Source organism: Drosophila mauritiana, chromosome 2R (assembly GCF_004382145.1).
Source record: "Drosophila mauritiana strain mau12 chromosome 2R, ASM438214v1, whole genome shotgun sequence".
In the NCBI taxonomy this organism is placed as follows: Eukaryota; Metazoa; Arthropoda; class Insecta; order Diptera; family Drosophilidae; genus Drosophila; species Drosophila mauritiana.
In genome coordinates this window covers 9,612,703-9,632,419 of record NC_046668.1, presented here as the reverse complement: position 1 = coordinate 9,632,419, position 19,717 = coordinate 9,612,703, and the positions used below count along the sequence as shown (strand labels likewise).

The following is a 19,717-nucleotide window of genomic DNA, read 5'->3' as shown; positions in this document are numbered from 1 at the left end:
GAAACAGAAACAAAGGTAGCGATGGAATGAAAATACTCTCAAAATAAAAGTGCGGGGAAATGCCAGCCGCAGGGAGTGGGTGGGATTTCCTCACCCAACTCCTTTTCCATTTCCATTTCCATTCCCTAGTCCCCCGCCATAAATTATCCGCACAATGGCCCAGAGCCAAGGCAAAGGCAATGCGAGCACGGTTCCGAGAACCCTGAGCAAAGTCTATTTTAATTTTGACGTCGTTAGACGAAGGCGAAAAGAGATTACGGCCAACTCACTGGCAACGCAAAGGCAAAGTCAAAGACAAAGACAAAGCCAAAGCCAGCTTAAGTGTTTCGGCCCAGCTCCCCAACCTCAAAGATCAAACTCAAAACCCAAACCCAGACCCATACCCATTCCCATACCCACACCCATACTCAAACCCATACCCAAAGTCGTCTGCATACCAAAACCAAAACCCATCGGCAGCTGGAAGTCAAGTTGGAGCCAAACTCTTTGAGCATGTTGCGCCTGCTACAGTGGGGACTCCCATGGAAGGACTTTCATTTGAAAGTTATGATGATTTTGAAATATTTTTAAGAACTATTTCAAAAAATCTCTCTCCAAGTCTAGAAAAATTTTCAATTGGTCATGGTTTACAAAACAAAATAGTTGAGATAAAGTCTCACAAACATTGTTTAATTACTTTGTTATTAATATTATATTATATATATATATATATTATTATATTATATTATTAATATTTCGAATATAAATATCTATTTAATTTTAGCATAATTGCTTCAAAATGCTTTAAAATAGTTTTAAAATATATGTATTTACGAATGTTATATTTAATTACTGGTTTATTTTTCCAAAAAAGCGGAATTAAATGCTCACGTTGTGATAGATTAATTAAATCTCGTTCCAATTAAAAAATTGATTGATTGGATGGAATATATTCAATTACTGGTTGGTTGCCTAGTCTGTTTGGTTTTGAAATGAAAAGTAAATCCATTGAAAGCATGTAGCTGCAGCTGATGGCAGGCATCAAGAGCTGGGAATGCGCACTGTATCCGCCCAGCGAGCAGTACTTGGCATATATCAAAAGCCAGGCAGCACACTTGTATCTCATTTGGCAAAAGTATCTGGGGATGGCGCGGGGTGGGGCGGGCACAAGAAAGTATCTGGCTTTTTAATAGGTTCAAACTGTGGCATGAGTAACGCAGCAGCGCACACAGCAACTTGACTAACAGGCGGCGTGACGTGACGCAAAGTATCTCAGCTATGGAGCGATTGTGGATGTGCAAGTCGAGTATCTGTGACTGTGTGCCTTTTGTATCTGTATCTTTGTATCTGCGCGTCTGTGTGCTAGGCTGCCTGTTGAGCGGGTGAGCTGCGCCAAAAGTTCATGACGCTGGCCGAGCTTGATTTTCAGACCATTTACATGGGGCGATTCCGATTGCGACTGGCGGCTGGCAAACAAGCTGCCTTGTTTGCGTCTGTTTTTACGTTTTTCTGTTTTTCAGCCTCTCTGCTTTTCACCCGCTTTCTGTTTTCCTTTATTTCAGCTCACTGTTTTCCCCTTTCTTTTGCCCATTTCGTTTGTGTTTTTGTTTTGTTTGCCGCTGCCCCTGTGAGTGTGCGTTTGTGTGTGTGTGCCTGTTTGTTTGTTTGCCTTTTGTGTGCGCTGGGGGATTACGTAAGGGAATCCCCAACATTTTGCAGCGCGCGCGCCAACGCAACTGAATTGAAATGATAAGGGGGCTGTGGGTGGGTGGTTGGGCGTGGGCGCAATGCAATGAAAAGTGACTACTGACGCTGTTGTTTCATGTTTTATGCATGCCCTCTCTCACTCCCTCTCCCTCTCTCTCTCTCTCTCTGTTGCGAGTGGAGCACTCATGGCACAAATAATAATGCAAAAAATATATATCTTATAGATACAGCCAGAGGTTTCGAGTGGGGGCGTGGCTGAATACTACATACTTTCTTAATTACATGTTTTTCTCTTTGAGCCGCCAAGAAAAAATTACTGCACTTGACGAGATTCTTTTGCTTTGAAGCAAGGACTCACTACTGTCTTGCCATATGGCAGCTGTGAAACTAGATGTCCTTGAGCTAAAGCCTAATTCTATTACTTCTTTTATTAATTAACAAAAAAAAGCAGTAGGGTAATCGATCTTACAATGAAACAACTAATTATAAAGATTCAAAAGAGAAGTCAGTACAGATATGGTAGATTTTAGGTGCCTTTTCCTTGTAAGCACTTTATGAAAACTTAGCAAAACAGCTTAATATCCTTGAGCAGACGCAATTTCCCGGAATTTCGCTGGCATATTTTCGAGCTCACGCTTGATTTGAATAATTAACAGGAAAATGTACTTACTGCCTCGACCGCTGCCCTTGCGTCGCGCCATTTTCCCAGCGCTTCAAAGTTGGTGTCCCGTTTCGGCGCTGTCCGTTGTCCTTTTGCACAGGACAACTGCTGGAAATTAGGATCCTTGCGCTTGACTGATGTATATTTAATCAGAGGCCGCCTACCCGCTGGCACGCCCACTTGCGACACTGGTTCTGGTCTGTTTGTATGGCACAACAGCAACAAAGCTTGTACGTGTGTCGACGTCCTTGACGCACACAATGACAAACGTCCTTGTTTGTCTGAGCGTATGAGCGCGCGTGTGTGTGTGTGTGTGTAGGCGAGTGTATGTGTGTGTGTGTGGCCTGGTTCCCGGTTCGCTGGTATTTGCCAACTAGACAAATAGAGGAGCCATGATGTCCAAGTCCCTGGTTTTATCCTGATATGCCGCTTGCCTGTCGACCTGGTGGAGATTGCAACCCGCTGGCTGGCATCGCTGCTATCCTGCCCAAGTCTCAGTATCCTTGGTTGCTGTAATTGTGCTATATAAATCCATGTAGGCGTATCCTCTGCGCGCTGTGTAAAAAAAACCTCAATTGGGAAATGTTCGCTTTGATATGCCGTTTGCTTTTGTGAGTTCCTCTTTTTGTTGTGGTAGGTTTTGTTTGATTTGTATTACTTTCGGCAGACACTGCGTATACGCAATATTCGCAACTAACTCGCGCGCGCCGCGAATTCTTTCAGTTTTATATGTACACTCCTTATCAACACTGTTTCATCCGAGGGCCTCACTTTATTTCATATATATGTATATATATATATTTTATATATCTCTTTCGAAATATGCGCTATATGGCGGTTGCGGAATCTATTAATAAAACGGACATGTATTCACCATGCGTTGCGATTTGACTTGATTTGATTTCGTTGCTGGCTTTTTTGCGCATTTACCGAGAAGTGCGAGAAGCGCGCGAAAACGAGAGGCGTGCGTCGACGTCGGCGTTCACGGAAAAACAGAGCCAGCGAGAATCCGTTAGGCCCCCAAAAGCCAAAGCCAAAAGCCCGAGCGCCAAGAGCTCACCCAAAGTGAGCTCTCTTTGGGCGCAGAAATGAGAGCGGAAGAGCGACGTAAGTGTCTTTCAACTCGACCTGCCGTTTCGTTTCAACCGAAAAGCGTCTTTCAACTTGTCTGTTTACCTTTTTTCTTTTCACACTCGCAGAGCAGCGAAGAGAGCTGGTTAAGAGAGTCGCCTTATCAGTACTGTGTGTGTGGCCAAAGCTTAAATGCCAATAGCAGGAGCTCCAGATGATAAGCGTTATTTACTTGGCTTAATGCGCTGTGATATACCTGGCGTGTCTGTTTTTATCAGTTTTCTAATTTACATTTTTAAGTTTATCCACACAATTGATAAAAGGTAATACCTATCTATGCCCAAAAGTATGCAATATCAAATAAAAAACTTCTGTGGAAAGGCAAATAACTAGGCGATTTGCTAAATTAAATATAAGAATGAGCTGCTAAAAATTAAAACATGTCATTAAAATATATTATAATAATCATAAATTTGGCGGAACGAACACACAAAAATAAAACAAATTAGAAGCTGCAACTCGTAGCGAGCAAAACGAAGAAAAACAGTTAGTTCATGGCTTAAAAAATTATAAAAAATTAAAAATGAAGTTTCATAACAAGAAATGTATGTACACACAGCTGTGATATATTGAAACACATTTAATAACTGCACATAAAATCGTATGATGCAATCCTTTACAATGATAGTAATGTTTCGCGTTAATTTAATATTCATATTTATATAGCAATTTCGATGAATTAAATGAAGACGTCCAAGGCTTTGATATAGCCATTAATGTTTCCGATTCATTTCAGGCAGACACTCTGGCCCAGTCGAAAGCTGTTCGTTCGAGCCGTAACGCCTCGCAACGCCCGGTGTCGAAAGGCTGAAATAATGCGGCTTCAAAGGAAATTAAGTGCTGGCGAAAATATGTGAAGAAAAGAACACATCGCCGAACATTGGCGATGTCAAGTGGATGGGATTTTGGCTGACAGCTGTGAGAATTCGCAGCCATAGTGACAAGTAAAAGGCGTGGCCTTGAGCCTCATTTGCCAGGCCCATAAAGCCCGCCATCCGCCGCCCTTCAATTTAAATTCATATGAAGATATGCGATGTTTGGCTTAAACGACTTTCAATAAATGTGTTTCTTTCTATTGGAAATTTTCACAATCATTTATATTTATTAGCGCCGCACGCGTGACCACCCTAATCACATCACTCATCCTTATGTTCAGAGTTAACCCCACTGCCCCCCAATTTGTTATACTATGCTCCATCGTCAATGAAAACGAATATATACGTACTATGTCCGAACAGCTGTTCTTTGTTTACAATTGGCGCAGGCGCCCAATTGGAAATTGCTCGTGTGCGTGCGTGTGTGTGCGCCCGGCTAGAAGGCCTTCCAGTTCCAGTGCGAAAGCAGTTCGAAACTGGAAGCTGGAAGGAGGGGAAATTCGAAGTGCCGAACACTTTGGCGCCAAATGAAAATCGTCCGTCGGAATTTCACTTGCAGTCGGAAAATTACAGAGCGCGTGAAAGGATCACAGTGCGGATCAAACAGACCGGTCTGTGAAAAGTCAGGGAAACCCAGTTGAAAAACTATAGTAACAAAATTGAAAAAAAAAAATATTAATTACAAACTGCCTAATAAAAATTCCACACATTGTTTCAAAAAAGAATATATATATTCTTCAATCTAAACAGAACCATTCCAACCAAAAAAACCAGCAAAAGAAATAAAACGCAAATGTGAGTGCCATAAAAATAATGTTCAATTATCACCAAATTTAAATATCATTCATTTTAATTTCCATAAAATGGACAAAAGAAACCGCAACGGTTGTTTGAATGAAAAACTGGCGAAAAAAAATGGAAATATTATTCATACCTTTAATTTGGGCGGAAAAAGGTTCGAAAAATATGGTGTTTTATTTGATACTAAAAGAGTTTCTTTCTGGGAATCTATTTTGATTGATTGCCCATTTGATGTAACTAATTATTTTTTGGCCTTTGTTCTCAAATATGACATTAATTTGCATACTTGTATCGGAATTCTTTTAGGTTGGTAAAAGAAATCGGATTAGTTCAATGACGGGGTAAAAAAAGGGGAAATAAAGTATAATTTGAATATAAGAAAGCCTATTTATTTAATTCTATGATTTCATTGTACTGCGATTTTGTTTCAGTCTCTTCTGTATTGTACAAAATTATGTTTTATTCGCTTAAATAGAAACATTTTGCACTGCTCTTGAATTTGTGAAAGGGAAAGGAATCTTTCATTTTGAAAAGATAAAAGATACATTTTAATAAAGACCATATTCAGATCTGTATTTTGCGGAAAGGATTGCTTTGTAAAATACACAGTTGGTCATAAATATTTACTAGGCTAAAAATAAATATGTGGTTTGCCCAAAAATCATTTGATTTAAATAATTAAAATAGACCCTTTTGAACGCCCAGAGCAGCGAATGAAAATCCTCAATGAACAGGCTTTATTTTCGTCATCCCATTGATTGAAAGTAGGAAAAAGGAAATTCATTGTTCGCCATGGCCTTTTATGTTTCGGTAAATTGGGGGTAAACTATTTGCCGTCGCACAAACGAACTTCTTGTTCCGTATTTCCGACCACAAAAATGGCTGCTGTTAAATGTTCTGTATTTAATTGATCATATGCATAACAAATGGGGAATGGGGTTCCCTAGGAGTGCGAATGCGATGCCCCCGGTTAAGTTAGACTTGGGGTTGTGTGTGTAATACTTGACCACGCTTTGGGCCAAATGGGTATTCGGGCGAACACAAAATATCAATCTCGAGGCGGAAATCCTACCACAATAGGAAATTGATGCCCGACCGCATCAGCCATCGCAAAACCCGTCCAAAAACCCAAGCCGCACTCAACAGGATGGGACGAACACATGGATCACAGTTCATGTGGCTGCCGCTTGTGGAATGCTTAAGTTGTATTTATGTATATGTCGGTTGCAAAATTTGCGGCGCCGCCATTGTGGGCACATCAAAGCAACACGCTCGGGACATAAAAGAATAAATTAAACGTAGATGAAAAATTCGCAAAAAACCAGACAATTCGGAAATGGAAACGGTCTTCCTTTCTGGCACACACAATGGCGCCAGCATTCCATAGTGAAAATCATTGAGACACCAGCATGAGGTGACATCCCTGTTGGATGTTTTTTAATAAGTCGAGCCTTGCGGCACGCCATGTGGCATTTTAATATTGCATAATAAAAGCAGGGCTGGCCTGGTAGCTCTGTTGTCCATCCAGCGACTTCATTATCGCCAATTACCAGGGGCATAGTCTAAATTAAATAAGTAATGCTTGCATGATGCTTGTATTTACCAAAAACTGCTGGCCAAACGAAGCTGCCTTTCGCCCACATAAATCCCAATTTATGTGCCTTAAATTCGGGCATCCGGTCTTTGGGACAGGGGTGCAATTTATGACGACAGTGGCCCGGAGTTAATTAGCCAGGCCACAAGGACTTCAACTGCTGTCGGTCAGGTTCAATGATTGGTTTCCGTCAACGAATATTTCGCCACGAACAAAGGCCATCGAAGGGATTTGTCTCATTAGCGGCCTTCCCGCTGGGCTACCAAGCTTCCAGGACTACCGGATTGACAGCAGTGAGTAATCAGTTTTAGGACTACGAACATGCCATTGCATAAATATTGGACCACTGACAAGTAATCAAGTAATATAAGCCTTTATAATGAAACTGAATAAATCAAAGGCAGAGCAATGGCAGTATTAGTTGTTGGGTTGAGAAATATAAATGCTCAATCATGGCTATAAAGTTAGAGTTGAGCATTTGGCGTTTGTTTTAAACAGCAAGTAATTTCGAATAATTTCTGCAAGTTGAAGCGAGAAATCACCAAATGGGATTGCTTTGATTTGGTGTAATTGATCCTCTTGATGATGATGCCATCGAGAAAGGTCCTTCTTAGCATAAAAGCAGAATTAAATGCCGTCAAGACGACCGCCAATCTCAATTGTATGCTGCATTTTGGGCAAATCATAATAAAATGTAAAGCCGTTTTGCGTGGGAATGGCGATATTGTTCCGGTACCAGTTAAATAAATAACTTCTCTGCCCTTCCGAGAAACACTTAGCATCTCCTACCTTTCTCGCATTATTGATACGGCTGGATGCTTTTCAACAAGACGTTGAGTGCAAAACGTAAACAATAAACAATTTTCGAGGTTTTCGGCAGATGTCTGTGTACATAGGAGCCCCCACCCACCCAAGCACCCAACCACCCAGCCACCCACCACTCAATTTCCCCACTAGGCATCCACAAACGGTACGAAAACATAGTCGTGTATACATCTCACGAGATTTTACCATGGTTTTCCCAAAGCGTGGCGCTTTTTCCTGGCATTTTTTGTTCCGTCTCCATTGCTGTTTTTTCGTTTTTGAGTTTGCTTTAAGGTTGAAGGTTAATTTATGAATATGTCGAAAGATTTGGCATTGTTGGAACAGCCAATTTACCTGAGTCAGAAACCAAAAAAAAAAAGAAACAAAAAACAGCCAAAAACAAATTAATGTTGCCGGGCATATTAATGATTCGAACTGTTGATACCTCGTGTTTGGAGCAAATAATTGCCCTTTCGAGTTGGATGGCTAACTAATGAAAATGTATTTTATATTTAAATGTAACTGCCTTTATAAAATATTAGAACATTTGTCTGCAACGCAGCTGTTTCTTTAAATTTAGTCATTTGAATTTATATAACTTATTTTCTTCTTGCCAAGTAGTTTATATAATTCTTGCAAATTGCCATACCCCCTCCCCCTCCTCCCCCCCCTCAGACAGCTTTTAAAAAATTCCAACACAAAAGTGGCTTGTTTTAGCACCCCATTTCAGAACAGCAATTTTATTTATTGTCCATTTTGGGTGCTCACCTTTTTGGCGAAGGACCTCAGGGTTTGGCTTTTGAACTTTTTGTATCGCGTTTATTTGTTGTTCTTGCCGTTTTCACTTTATTCAATTGTTGTTCTTTTTTTCACCAATGAATATTTGCTGTTTTATTGGTGCGTGCTGGCATTCATTAGCATTGAATGTCTAGCCGTCTGAAGTTCGCCTATAAATTGTCTAATGGGGCCGGTGGGCATTGATAATTGTACTTTATGTCCAGGGGACTACTCCTGCCAAATTTGCCTTTCCTCAAATGGCAGATTCATTGCAAATAGGTGGAGAGAGAGCGAGATTGAAAGTCAAGTGTTTGCCTGCCCACACAAAGGACATTACCAAGTGGTCATTACTCAGCACAAATATTAAATGATAAAAACTTGAATTCGCCCTCGTCAATTGGCTTATTTTCCGCCTCGCAGTGAATTGACTTTTCAGCTTGGCCCGTCTCTTCATTCAAAGCAAGCATTTCGTTGCCAAATCCCCCTCGACTTAGGGCCAATGCCATTTGGCCATTTGTCGGTTTCATTACGTATACGCAGTGTGAGCGTTAAAAGTTTTTCAAGACCCAAATCACATTGAATGGCTGTCATCGTGGCATTACTCAAAACTCGCCCGAACAAAGAGGTTCACTTAGGTCAGACCAGATCAGACCGCTCCGCTCCATAATTCCAACGCTGGGTTCATAGTTTGCATCAGTTCATTTGAGCTGAACATTTGCTCTTCATTTTACGACCGTGTAGTTGGATACGTTTTCGGGTGGCATTAGGACCAACGTGACGGAAATGTGAAATTTTAAGCTGAAAGGACGCAAACAGGGACCGAAAGTGAAAATAAGAGGAGCAGACACTGTCCTTGTCCTTTAAAAGTATCACTTTTGGTATCACTTTTTTGGTAATAAAATGATTTGTAGCTATTAAAGAACACCGTGATATTCCATGACTGGTTAACACATGTAACAGATACTTTACTTAATGCACACATGGATGAAATGGAAATGAAAATGCTTTATTTTACTTCTTTTCGGTTGTAATAGACACTTATTAGTTGTATATACAACTAAGGAGTATTAAACATATACTTTTTAGCAACAAAAGCGCCTTTTCCTTTCGTTAGTTTCTTGAGATTGTATGCAAAAAGTTTATTTTGTGCTGCGCAAAGTTTTGCGATTCAAACTAACTTTTCTTTTGAAACAATAGGCATTTCAATTTCTGCATTTGTTAAGTGTGTTCAGGCCAACAAGTCGTTTGTCTAGCACCTAACGAACCTGAAACGACGTTGCCATGTCTGCAGGAGAGATGAGCTTTCTTCGGATGTCAGGACCTATTTTTTAGGGGCAGTTTGATTTATGTCTAAGTGTAATGTGCACATTCCTTTTCCCATTCGCTCCCGCTCCACCATTGGTCCTTTTCTAATTGAAAGGAACCATTTGGCAGAATCCTGGTTGCCTTTCAATGAAGATAAATGGCCAGAGCTCATGCACAAATTTGCAAAATTTGCCTATGCAAAGCGGCTGGGAAATGCTTGTTGCGCTTCAAGTTTGCGAGTGATTTACAATTAAGATGATTTCCCAGTGGCTGGGGAATTTTTCCCTCAACGGAACAAAGTTTCTACATTGTTCGGGGGAGCTGCAGTTAAGTGTAGGCCATCAAGTGCTTCTCTTATTTCTTATTTCTGGGAATTTCATTAAATTTCTTAAGAAAATATAAAAAATGATTTTTTCTTTATTCTGGAAATAATGAAACTTCAAGATCATTTAATCGGAGTAAACAATTTTCATATTTAAATGGTAGAATGTGCACGTTTTTATTTCTTTTCTTGTCACTAAGCGAGTTGATATGTCCGTCCGTACGCCTGTCCGTCCATCCGTCCGTATGAAATAAAAAATTAAAAAAGCTATACATTTTAGACAAGGCATCTTTGTTTCTTTTAAAATTCCCAAATTGCTTTATTTAGTGTGTAGATGTTTTTATATTGATAAATAAAATCCAAATAATCCAATTTGCTTTTTTTATCAGTGATTTCATGTTTATTCAAATGGTGAGGTGTGGATTGTTCCTTTTTTTTCACATATAATAGCCAGTTATGCGTTGCTCAAGGCTAAACAAAGTGGTATCAATTGAAACCGCTAGCTGTCACCTCGGGTGGTACAATCATTTCGAACAGGGTCCAGATTACATGGCAAAGTGGCCAACGCCAATAAATAAATAAAAAATGGACAAAGAACAGTTTAGGTCTGTACCTGAATATGTAAAAAGGATTTGACAGAGAATATGGTTTCTGCTGTGGACAGCATTTGAGAAAAAACACACAGCCATAACGTTGCCTCGTAAAAACTAATTAAAAGAGAACATTGCTTTTCCCATTTTTTGTTACAACAGGTGAAGGCTTTGCGACATGGCCCTATTTTTTGAACATTTTTGTCAGCAGACTTTTTTTTTTGCTTACTTAACCAACTTTAATTATATAGGATTTACCACTATCCGAAACGTTTCCCTTGACCTGTTACCTAAATTTTAATCACCGGTGGACGTACTGCGTTTTAACTTTAAATAATTTCTTTATTTCTACTTTGGTTCCTGACTCTGAGCGGAAAATGTAACAAGCAAAATAATGGCAGCAAATTAAAATCAATGATTAAACGACAGTTGAGTGCATCCTATTGTCATTTTATGTCCCTTATGGCTGTCGATGGCCAAATCCACACTAACTTTTAATCAGTTTTTGCGATACAACATTATATGCGTTAAATGTGGATAGATGATTATGATGTCCTCATTTTCGTAACAATTTCATATTCCATATGAGCTGCAGAGTGCGTAAAAGCATGTTCACTGGTAATTTGTTTTTACGAGTCTGGGTGATAAAGGTTTTGTTAGCGGCTAAAGATAATCTTAATAAAAGTTTAATACTTAACTTGAAATTCAGCTGTTTGGTTCGTGATCTCTCGGTTTGCTGCTTGCATATATCCATCGCTGAATAGCAGGTATCTGATAGTCGAGTCACTTGACTGCGTATATTGCTTTCAATCTAGATAACCTACATTCGCTTCCAGCCAGTTGTCACACCCTCAATGACCAGTTGGTTATTTGCATCGAGATAACCTTGTTTAACTCGAAATGGCTCTCAACGGTATATTGTCGACATGGTTAAAGGTATTTTACCATAGTCAAGTGAACAGGACTAATTTCAATAAGCGAATAAAGGGTACAGAATAACTTTTTGAATTGGATGTATTTACACGAGCTGCAGTTCGTGTTTCATCATCGAAATATTTGTGGTCATTTTTCATGCCGGATTATTTTTGTGATACCATGTTAAGGGCTTAAAGCATTAAGAGCAGCTTATGTTACCAATACAAGTTTGAAATTCTATAGAATGATTTTGGTTTTGCAAAAAAGGGATCCGAATTTCTGATGAGCTCAAATGCAAATGAGTGGGAGCATTATTTATTGCACGTATTTTTAAACACCTTTATAAACTGCTCAGAAACGAACTGTTTCCCTTTGGCCAACTTTTGACTTTCGTTGAAGTGTTTGAACTTTGGCCAAAGTCATTATAACTTAACAGAATCTGTATCTTGAGCAATTAATTAGGGAAATTCAAGTGTTCCACCAAAATGGACCATAATGTTTCTCGTGTTAAAGTTGCCACTCGGCAATTTGTTATACGCCCCCGAAAAGTGAAATCGACAAAGTTTTTGTATCAGCACGTGGCACAAGTTTGTTTAAGAATTTGTGTTTTTCAAAAACACAACAATTTGCCGTCAGTTTTATTTTGGCTCTCGCGGCGCACGGTGGAAATTGAGTTCTTTTTAAATTCGGTAGATAGATATTTTTGGATACAAAAAAAAACCCTCTCATTCATACCCACTTATATCTATTGCGATCTGGCTGGATGAGTTTTAAGTGATTGAAATACTGCCCCCGCGCTTTGACAGCCCAAGGGAAATGGCATGCAAAATAAATAAATAAATAAATAAATATGCCTTTTCGCATATCAAGTGATTGCGGCGCGTAAAAGTGTTAAATAAGAGAAGAAATTGAGAAATATATTTCATGGGGTGGCTCTGTTGGAAATTCCGCTGCCCCGTTTCAATATTTTCATAGAGCAATTGTAAACAAATTTATAAATATTCTCGTTCAATTTAGTTTATTGACGCTTAGCTGCGAATATCCACACACACACACTAATTTATTTAGGAATTTTCAGCTCGATCTACATTTCTGCTTGGCTGGATTTCAATTTGGGCAATAAAAACTTAAATAAATTATAAGTGAGCTTAATGATGCAAGTGTATAAGTACAAAGTAACAAACATATTTGGTTATATTTAGAAAATGAAATCATTTAATTAGGGTTCGTTATCTCCTAAGCTGATATCAATTTAGATATTTGATAGGCGTGTTTAATTAATATGAAAATTTTTAAAATTATTTATAGTGTGTTTGCTCACATTCTGGAATGTGAGAAATCCCATTGATTTGATTCCTCATACACTTGAAACCTTCAAAAATGTGGCACCGTGTCATTCATTATGGCATTCCAACTAAAGGAACCACAATTTAAAAACCTTTTCACGGGTTTTATATGCTGGGCTTAGCAACATTTTATGCAAATCCATTTCCATTCGGATTTTCTTTTTTTTCGGCTTGTCTACCAGTTAGACAGGTAGGTATGTAGGTGTAGCTGGCAAGAAAGCTGATGTATTAACGAGACTAGCTGGATTGTGGTTTTGAACATGTTTGCTTGGCAAAAAGGACTCGCTGCTCCTATTTATGTTGAGCTGCAGCCGCAGATTGAAAAGAAGACGAGGTCGAAAATCCGCATTAAGCCAGAGAAAAGCGCACGAAGTGAACACTTGAACATAATGAAATGAAACAAAATTAACATCGCAAAGCGTTAAGTACCGGTGGGATTGTAAACAGAAATGTTGCCAACTTTTCCGGTGCCAAGGACCAAGGAGCGAGGAACGCTGCCCCAGCTCCTGCATCGTTTGCATAATTTTTTTTCGTGGAAAACAGACAAAGTGGGTTATGCGTTTTGTGAATTTTCTTAAATTTCCTGGCTTGAAGCCAACGCACATCTGGCTTCGGTTGTGTTCTTAATAACCCAAAATGTTATGATGCCATAACAGAGCAGACAAACTCAATTTTCCGCCTGATTTATACGATACAGTTTAATTAGCCTGTGCAAGTTTAATCGTCTTTGCCTTGAATATATTTCAAGCCCCAATGCAGTTGATTAACTTTCATGGGCTATCCAGCTGTACTTTAGTGAGTAATTTCCACTTGACATGCTGCATTTTCCAGAAAGTCATTGCAGACATGCCATTCAGGACATTGTTATTTTGCAAAACTTAAGGCGCAATAAATGATCGGAGCTGGATGAATTGGCAAAAGCCGGGCCATTCGACAAGGATGAGGCCATCTAGGTTCTAACACGCAATTGTTAAGCCATCGCAATGGCTTTTCTAAAGAGCCTTGTTATTTACGGCGTATCCTTGAAAACACCTATAATTTAAACGTGACTTAACAGTATGTGTAGCCTTTTGTTGTTCACTTGATGGATTACAACCTGTCTAATCGATTAATGCGTAGAACAGATTGTTATGTATTCATATTCGAATAATAATTTCAATAAATCACACATCCTACGACTTTTTCTGAACACAACACCGAACCTTAAAGGTGTTTTCTCGATGTCCTTAAATCAAATAATGCAAAGAATGCGCTTGAGTTTCGCTGCGCAGTGGGTTATTTTCGATCGGCAACATTAATCAGCAAATGCAAATCAGCAGTTTAATCTGCCAAAGTGTAAAAACCAATAAAAAGCATTTAGCCCGCAACTCGAATAGACAAGATGAGCAGCACACAGGAGGTGAATCACTTTGAGCATGCTGTCGCCATTTAAATTACTTTTCGCAGGATGTGGCTAGTTGGTGGTGCAAAAAGAAAAGGACAAGTTCCAGATGACCAATGGCCAGGAAGCTTATGTAATCAAACATAAATCTGAATTGTGTACAGCCATAACTTGGCTGTCAAGTGCCAGAAACAAAAACCGTCAAATGCCGTGGGTTGAGCAAGCAATGGGCGTATCCGATTTATCAGATACTTTCAAGCGGGTTGCGCAATAAATGTTTGTGGTTTCAATTGGTGACCACGAACGACGAGAATATCTGAAAGTATCGGTTCTCGGGTTGCACAAGTAATCCAAGCTGCTCTTGAATGACCTGCAACGTTATTTCCCTGATTGCTGTCAAATAGATTATGAAAAGCGTAAACAGAATGGACGCTCCTTGTGGAAAATTTTTGTTAAATCGAGTGGACGACACTCCCTGAAACTATTTTTTGTATATATGCGTGTATATATACATGGGATATATACCCTTATGATTAATTGGTGTCCAGCATGGACGAACACGTTCTTTGACAGGTGTCGCCAGGATGTCGAATCCCACTGTTTTAGCGACCCTCCATAAAAGGGCAGCCTTTTTTGATTTATGATCGGCTATTTCGTGTCTGTCTTTATTGCTGGAATAAAGTCAGAACAAAAAGCATTGAAATGGTAGATTTCAATAACGAAACGCGCTGTTCGCTTGCAGTTTCTCTGCGATCTTTAAAAGGGCTTTAAGCTGGAACTACATTCCTTAGCCAACTTCTTGCGAACTTGGCATAAATCGAAGGAATCTCATTATTTAATAACATGTGCTCATTATTTATTTGTATCAATGACAATCAAAAATGTTACATAGACAGTTGTTATGCTAGAGGCATTTAATAATTAATAGGCAAAACAGGTACGAAGCATACTTACTTACACATGCTAGTAAATTAGATTGGTTAAAAGTTAACAGGGAACAGTTTCCTTAGAAATGAACTGTCCGTATATCTGTCCGTCCGTATGAAAGAAAATACCCACACTAATACCCACACAGTATATAATACGGTGATAAGCATATCAAATTTAAATTTGAAATTGGATTGTATTAATCTTGCCAACACATTTTGGCCACGACTACTCTAAAGCTTACAAATCGCCCATGGCTATAAAATCTGCATGGAACCCACGCTTAAAAATATTGCAAAAGCCTAAATGGGATTATAACGCAATTATTTCACGGATGCTAGTTAAGCTTATAAGCAATCTCCCTCGTAGGTATTGAAATTTACGGTCATCTGATAGTCGAGATAACTTAAAAAGCTAAAAAAAAATCCTTTAAGCTAATTGCAACGCATTCCATGTATAATGAAAACTGGCTTTTTTGTTTCCATCTGTCATGGATTATTCACACTATTTTCAGCTCTGCCGTGACTTAAGCAGCGGATTAAATAGTATGCAAATTGTTGGGCTATGAGAGTAGACAACAAAAAATTGGCAGACAAGTCATCCAACCCGGCCCGGGAATACATTCATATGGAATTTAACAAAAAATTCACTTACAGTTTCTTGACCCAGGCAACAGTTGCCGCTTGCTGGATTTCCAAATGAATCGAGAGTGCCTTCGACTTAGGCTAATATCGTTGGCTCCACGTTTTCAGACGGGTTTAGGTCGGTTCAGGTCGGTTCAGCATTGGTTTATGTGCCTCGGTACATGTCCCCAGTGTAATTGCAATGATTGTTATTTGATTTCGCCTTTATTAGCCGGTCCTTTACGGTCGTTGCGCCGTCGAACAAAGGACTCATTGTCGAGCTGGCATCAGTTTCGTTTATGGTTATGAGTTACTGGGCTCCGTGAGCCATCAATTTTGATGGCTAAGCCTACGCAGGCAACTTTCGGCCGAGATGCGCCTCAAATGCCGGAAAACTGTCACCCATCATCGAGGTTAACGTTGCGTGTCCACAGCCAAAGCATCTTTTCTCATCACTCGCAGTGGGACTCGTTATGCCCATCAATACACGCACGTGGCTGCCAATCTGCTTACCTTAAGAGTTTTCCGCCAACTTTTCCATTAACCAAGACGAGCTAAAAGTTTGCATCAATTTTGCTTATTCGATACTCGTATACCTTACCTTATCACCTGTTAATCTGCAAAAAAACATTTGGCCGCAAATTGAATACCATACAAACGTGAGTATAGGGTTGATTAAACCCTTAAATGCGTGCAATGCACTATAGGCTGAATGGTACCATTTTGTGGCCAAAAAGCCATGATTACGCCATTATGTTTGTATAAGATTAGGCTTTAGTGTTGCGTACCAGAAATTAAAAAAAAATCACGCACGGTTAAGATATCAGCTGTTTAAAACATCGAGTCGAGTGGAAGAACTCAGAGAAGAAAGGTTTTTAATCTGGTTAACAACAGTGGTTAATATTTTTGAAGTCCCGTACTTGGTATCATATAAGATATGGCCTAGTGTAACCCAATACAAAAAACAGAAACTAAATATCTATCTTCGTTTTGATGTTATTAATTTTAGTCACAAAAAGGTACCATTCCGCCTATAGTGCGATGGTGCGAATTTCGCACTGCGAAAGGATTTTTATTCATACCCATTTTTGTAGCATACATTTTTGGGCCCTTTTTTTGCGCATCATTGGCTTTCAGACATTTGGGTGCCACAACTTGTATTGCATTAATGCGTGATTAATATATTATGAGGAATTCGCATTAAGCTCGTGTGCAAAATTAAATAATACAATTATCTGGCAAGTTTGTTTTACATTTAATCTGCAAATAACAATATAAGTACTTAAAAGGATTTAACGTTTATGAATAACCAGCACATATTCCAAAAGCAAACAGCACAAAGTAATCCCAACAAATAATTTGGCTTTATTGTTTAAACTTGCCACCCGGCTAACGATATACATACATAGATAAAGTGTCTGTTTGCAAAGTCCCAGCAAACCTGTTGGTAAAGCAAACGGAGTCATTGACTGATGGTAAATGTCTGACGGTAATTGATATCCCACCATATGGGTGGAATTTAAGTGAAAGCACGTGCAGCCCCCACTCAGATATCAGATGGGTACCCTCTAATGTATTTTATATACTTATTATTGATGATGCTTCGGGAAACTTTGCTCCACACTTGAGGCTTCATTTATTGAAATTAATAAGCCACGCATATCTAGACTATAGTGTACTAAAGTGGGTAATTTATATGTTATTATTTGGTAAATACCTTTGCTAACACACATTTAGTGGGTATCTGTTGGTCGAGCGTTGGAATGGAAATCAATTAATTTTATTAACTTGTCGTCTGAAATTGATATTTATCAGATTTCTAAAAATGTTATTTGTTTATTTGTCTCCTTATTTTAGCAGCTCTTCTCGTGGCGCCATTTATTTGCATAATTAAAGCCGTTCGGTTAGATGGTGGGCGAGATTAGGAGTGGCTTGGATGATGGCAGGTAAGTCACGGTCTATATATACGGTCTATACTGGGTATTTGCGGCCCAGAGGGGGGCTCAATTTGCAATGCAAATCGATGCGAATCGGTGTAGTTTAAAAGCGGTTAACAAATTTATACGACTGGCTCATGCTAGAAATCTTTGGCCGTCTTTCTCAATTGATTGGGTTCGGCTTCGTTGAGTTTGCCACCCAGTTTTCTGCATTCCACTGGGAATTCCTGATCGAGATAAACTTTGTTTTGGCAGCTCAACAGCTGTCCAAGATGCTGGCTCTGAGGCAGTCGTAAAAGAGCTCGTAAAATGCCATTGTCGGGGTTATAAAAAACCTAGACGACCGCGCAAACAAATTAATTGCTAGGGTCTGCCAATAAAACCGGCGAAGCGGAACTAGAAACTATCTACCAATTAAGGAATAATTAGTGCTGCGGTAGTATTGGCATGGATATTTACTTTGGCGACGTTTCCAACTTTCAATATGTATCTCAAAGTGAAACAGGGGACACAGAACAAACCACATGTTTTTGTAATTAAAAAAGTTCTTTCTTGCCCAAAAGCCAGTAGTCCACTGTACTTTGTTGGTCTAGTCCGGAGCTTATTCATATATAATACTATATGTGGTGCACCAGCTGCCAGTCAAGACAATTAAATTAGTTGTTTTTCATTTTTAACAAGTGCTGGAATCTGCATATTCAAAGTTGTAGTCCGATGTCTTGACGTTTAATCTTGATTAAAAATGCATCCCCTTCTGGGATTTTAAGCTTCAGAACTACTATTTTAATGCTATAAAAACAGAAGACTTCCTAAAATTTTAAATGAAAACAAACTTTTGCTTTGGTTAAAGTTCAACTTTCAATTGAAATTTTGTCTTGGGTTTCATGACCTTCAAGGCCATAAAAAATACAGAATATCTTAATTTTATGTGGATAAATATGGCATGTGTATTCTTATAAAATATTGCATTTTATTCATGGCTCTTGTAAAGAGTAAAGTAAAGTAATAACTCTGGTATTATTGCCGCATTATTTTTATACAGACACCATTAAAATTTTAATTAATCAAGTGGAAACGCTTTAGTCAAGTGGCTCGAATATCAGATACCTGATGTTCGGCTAGGCAATTTAATCAATTCATTTGCCTAAATATTCATTAGATTTACTCCATAAGTAATTAGCATATAACTGATATTTGATCTAAATTTGAAACCCTCAAATATAATAAAATTATAAAAATTTGAAGTTTATTTTTTCTTGAAAATATTACATTAACTGTGACTTTTTTGGCTAAGTGGTTAGAAATCGATTTTTGCATTGGTTGCTTTGGTATTCAATCCTGTCAATCCAATCTTGATGCAAACAAGTAGCTGTCAACTCTGCGTGTAACAAATAGAAAGAAACTTAATCTAGATTATATGACATTTGGCCAACCCTTTCTTAATGTAATTAAAAATAAAAGCCCATAGGGTAGCAAATAATATAGTGGGAAACAAGGTTGGAAAAGCACAAAAATATATAAACTGCTGACTATATAATTGCCAACTTGGCTCGTAAAAGCTGTTTAAATGGGAATTTGGCTTCTGCTGCGTACAGCATTTTACTCATAATTCATACTAAAAATTCAGAAAATGATAACAATGCCTTTTCCATTTTGTGCCACAGCAAGAAAAGTCGATGTGGCGTGCACACAAATTAAAAACTTAAAAAAAAAAAAATCATTTGTAGATTAAAAGTGTGTTCTAAAAGCATGCTAAAGGTAGAAAGACTCATGTGTCCGTCCGTCCGTCTGTCCGTATAAAATACCCGATCTTGGTGACTTTAAAAGCAATATTGCGTACTTTAGAAATTCTGATTCTACCAGTTTCAGTGCAAGTTTGCCAACAAACCGCCAAAAACTGTCACAAACATACTTTAGAAAAATGTTTAAATATTTTTTCAATTTTATTATTTGTTATGCGAATGGCGCTAACCGCAAAAAGGTGTCACGACCACACTGTGTGTTGCTTTATTTTATTTTATTTTAATAATTGCCAATTTATA

The 19,717-nt window shown here is 38.7% G+C and overlaps 2 protein-coding genes across 2 annotated transcripts in view; one reads left to right on the top strand and one right to left on the bottom strand.

Annotated features, from left to right (window-relative positions):
* LOC117138127 overlaps positions 1-3,326 on the bottom strand; it is a 43,234-nt gene extending 39,908 nt beyond the window's left edge. The window contains exon 1 of the mRNA XM_033299991.1: positions 2,357-3,326. Within this exon, the coding sequence (XP_033155882.1) occupies positions 2,357-2,387 (31 nt within the window). The 5' untranslated portion in view covers positions 2,388-3,326. The remainder of the gene's footprint in view (positions 1-2,356) is intronic.
* A 1,601-nt stretch (positions 3,327-4,927) lies between these two features.
* Positions 4,928-19,717, top strand: part of LOC117136810 (sex peptide receptor) — a 33,310-nt gene continuing 18,520 nt past the window's right edge. The window contains exons 1-2 of the mRNA XM_033297874.1: positions 4,928-5,148; positions 17,596-17,684. The gene's annotated coding sequence lies outside the window, so the exon portion shown is untranslated. The remainder of the gene's footprint in view (positions 5,149-17,595; positions 17,685-19,717) is intronic.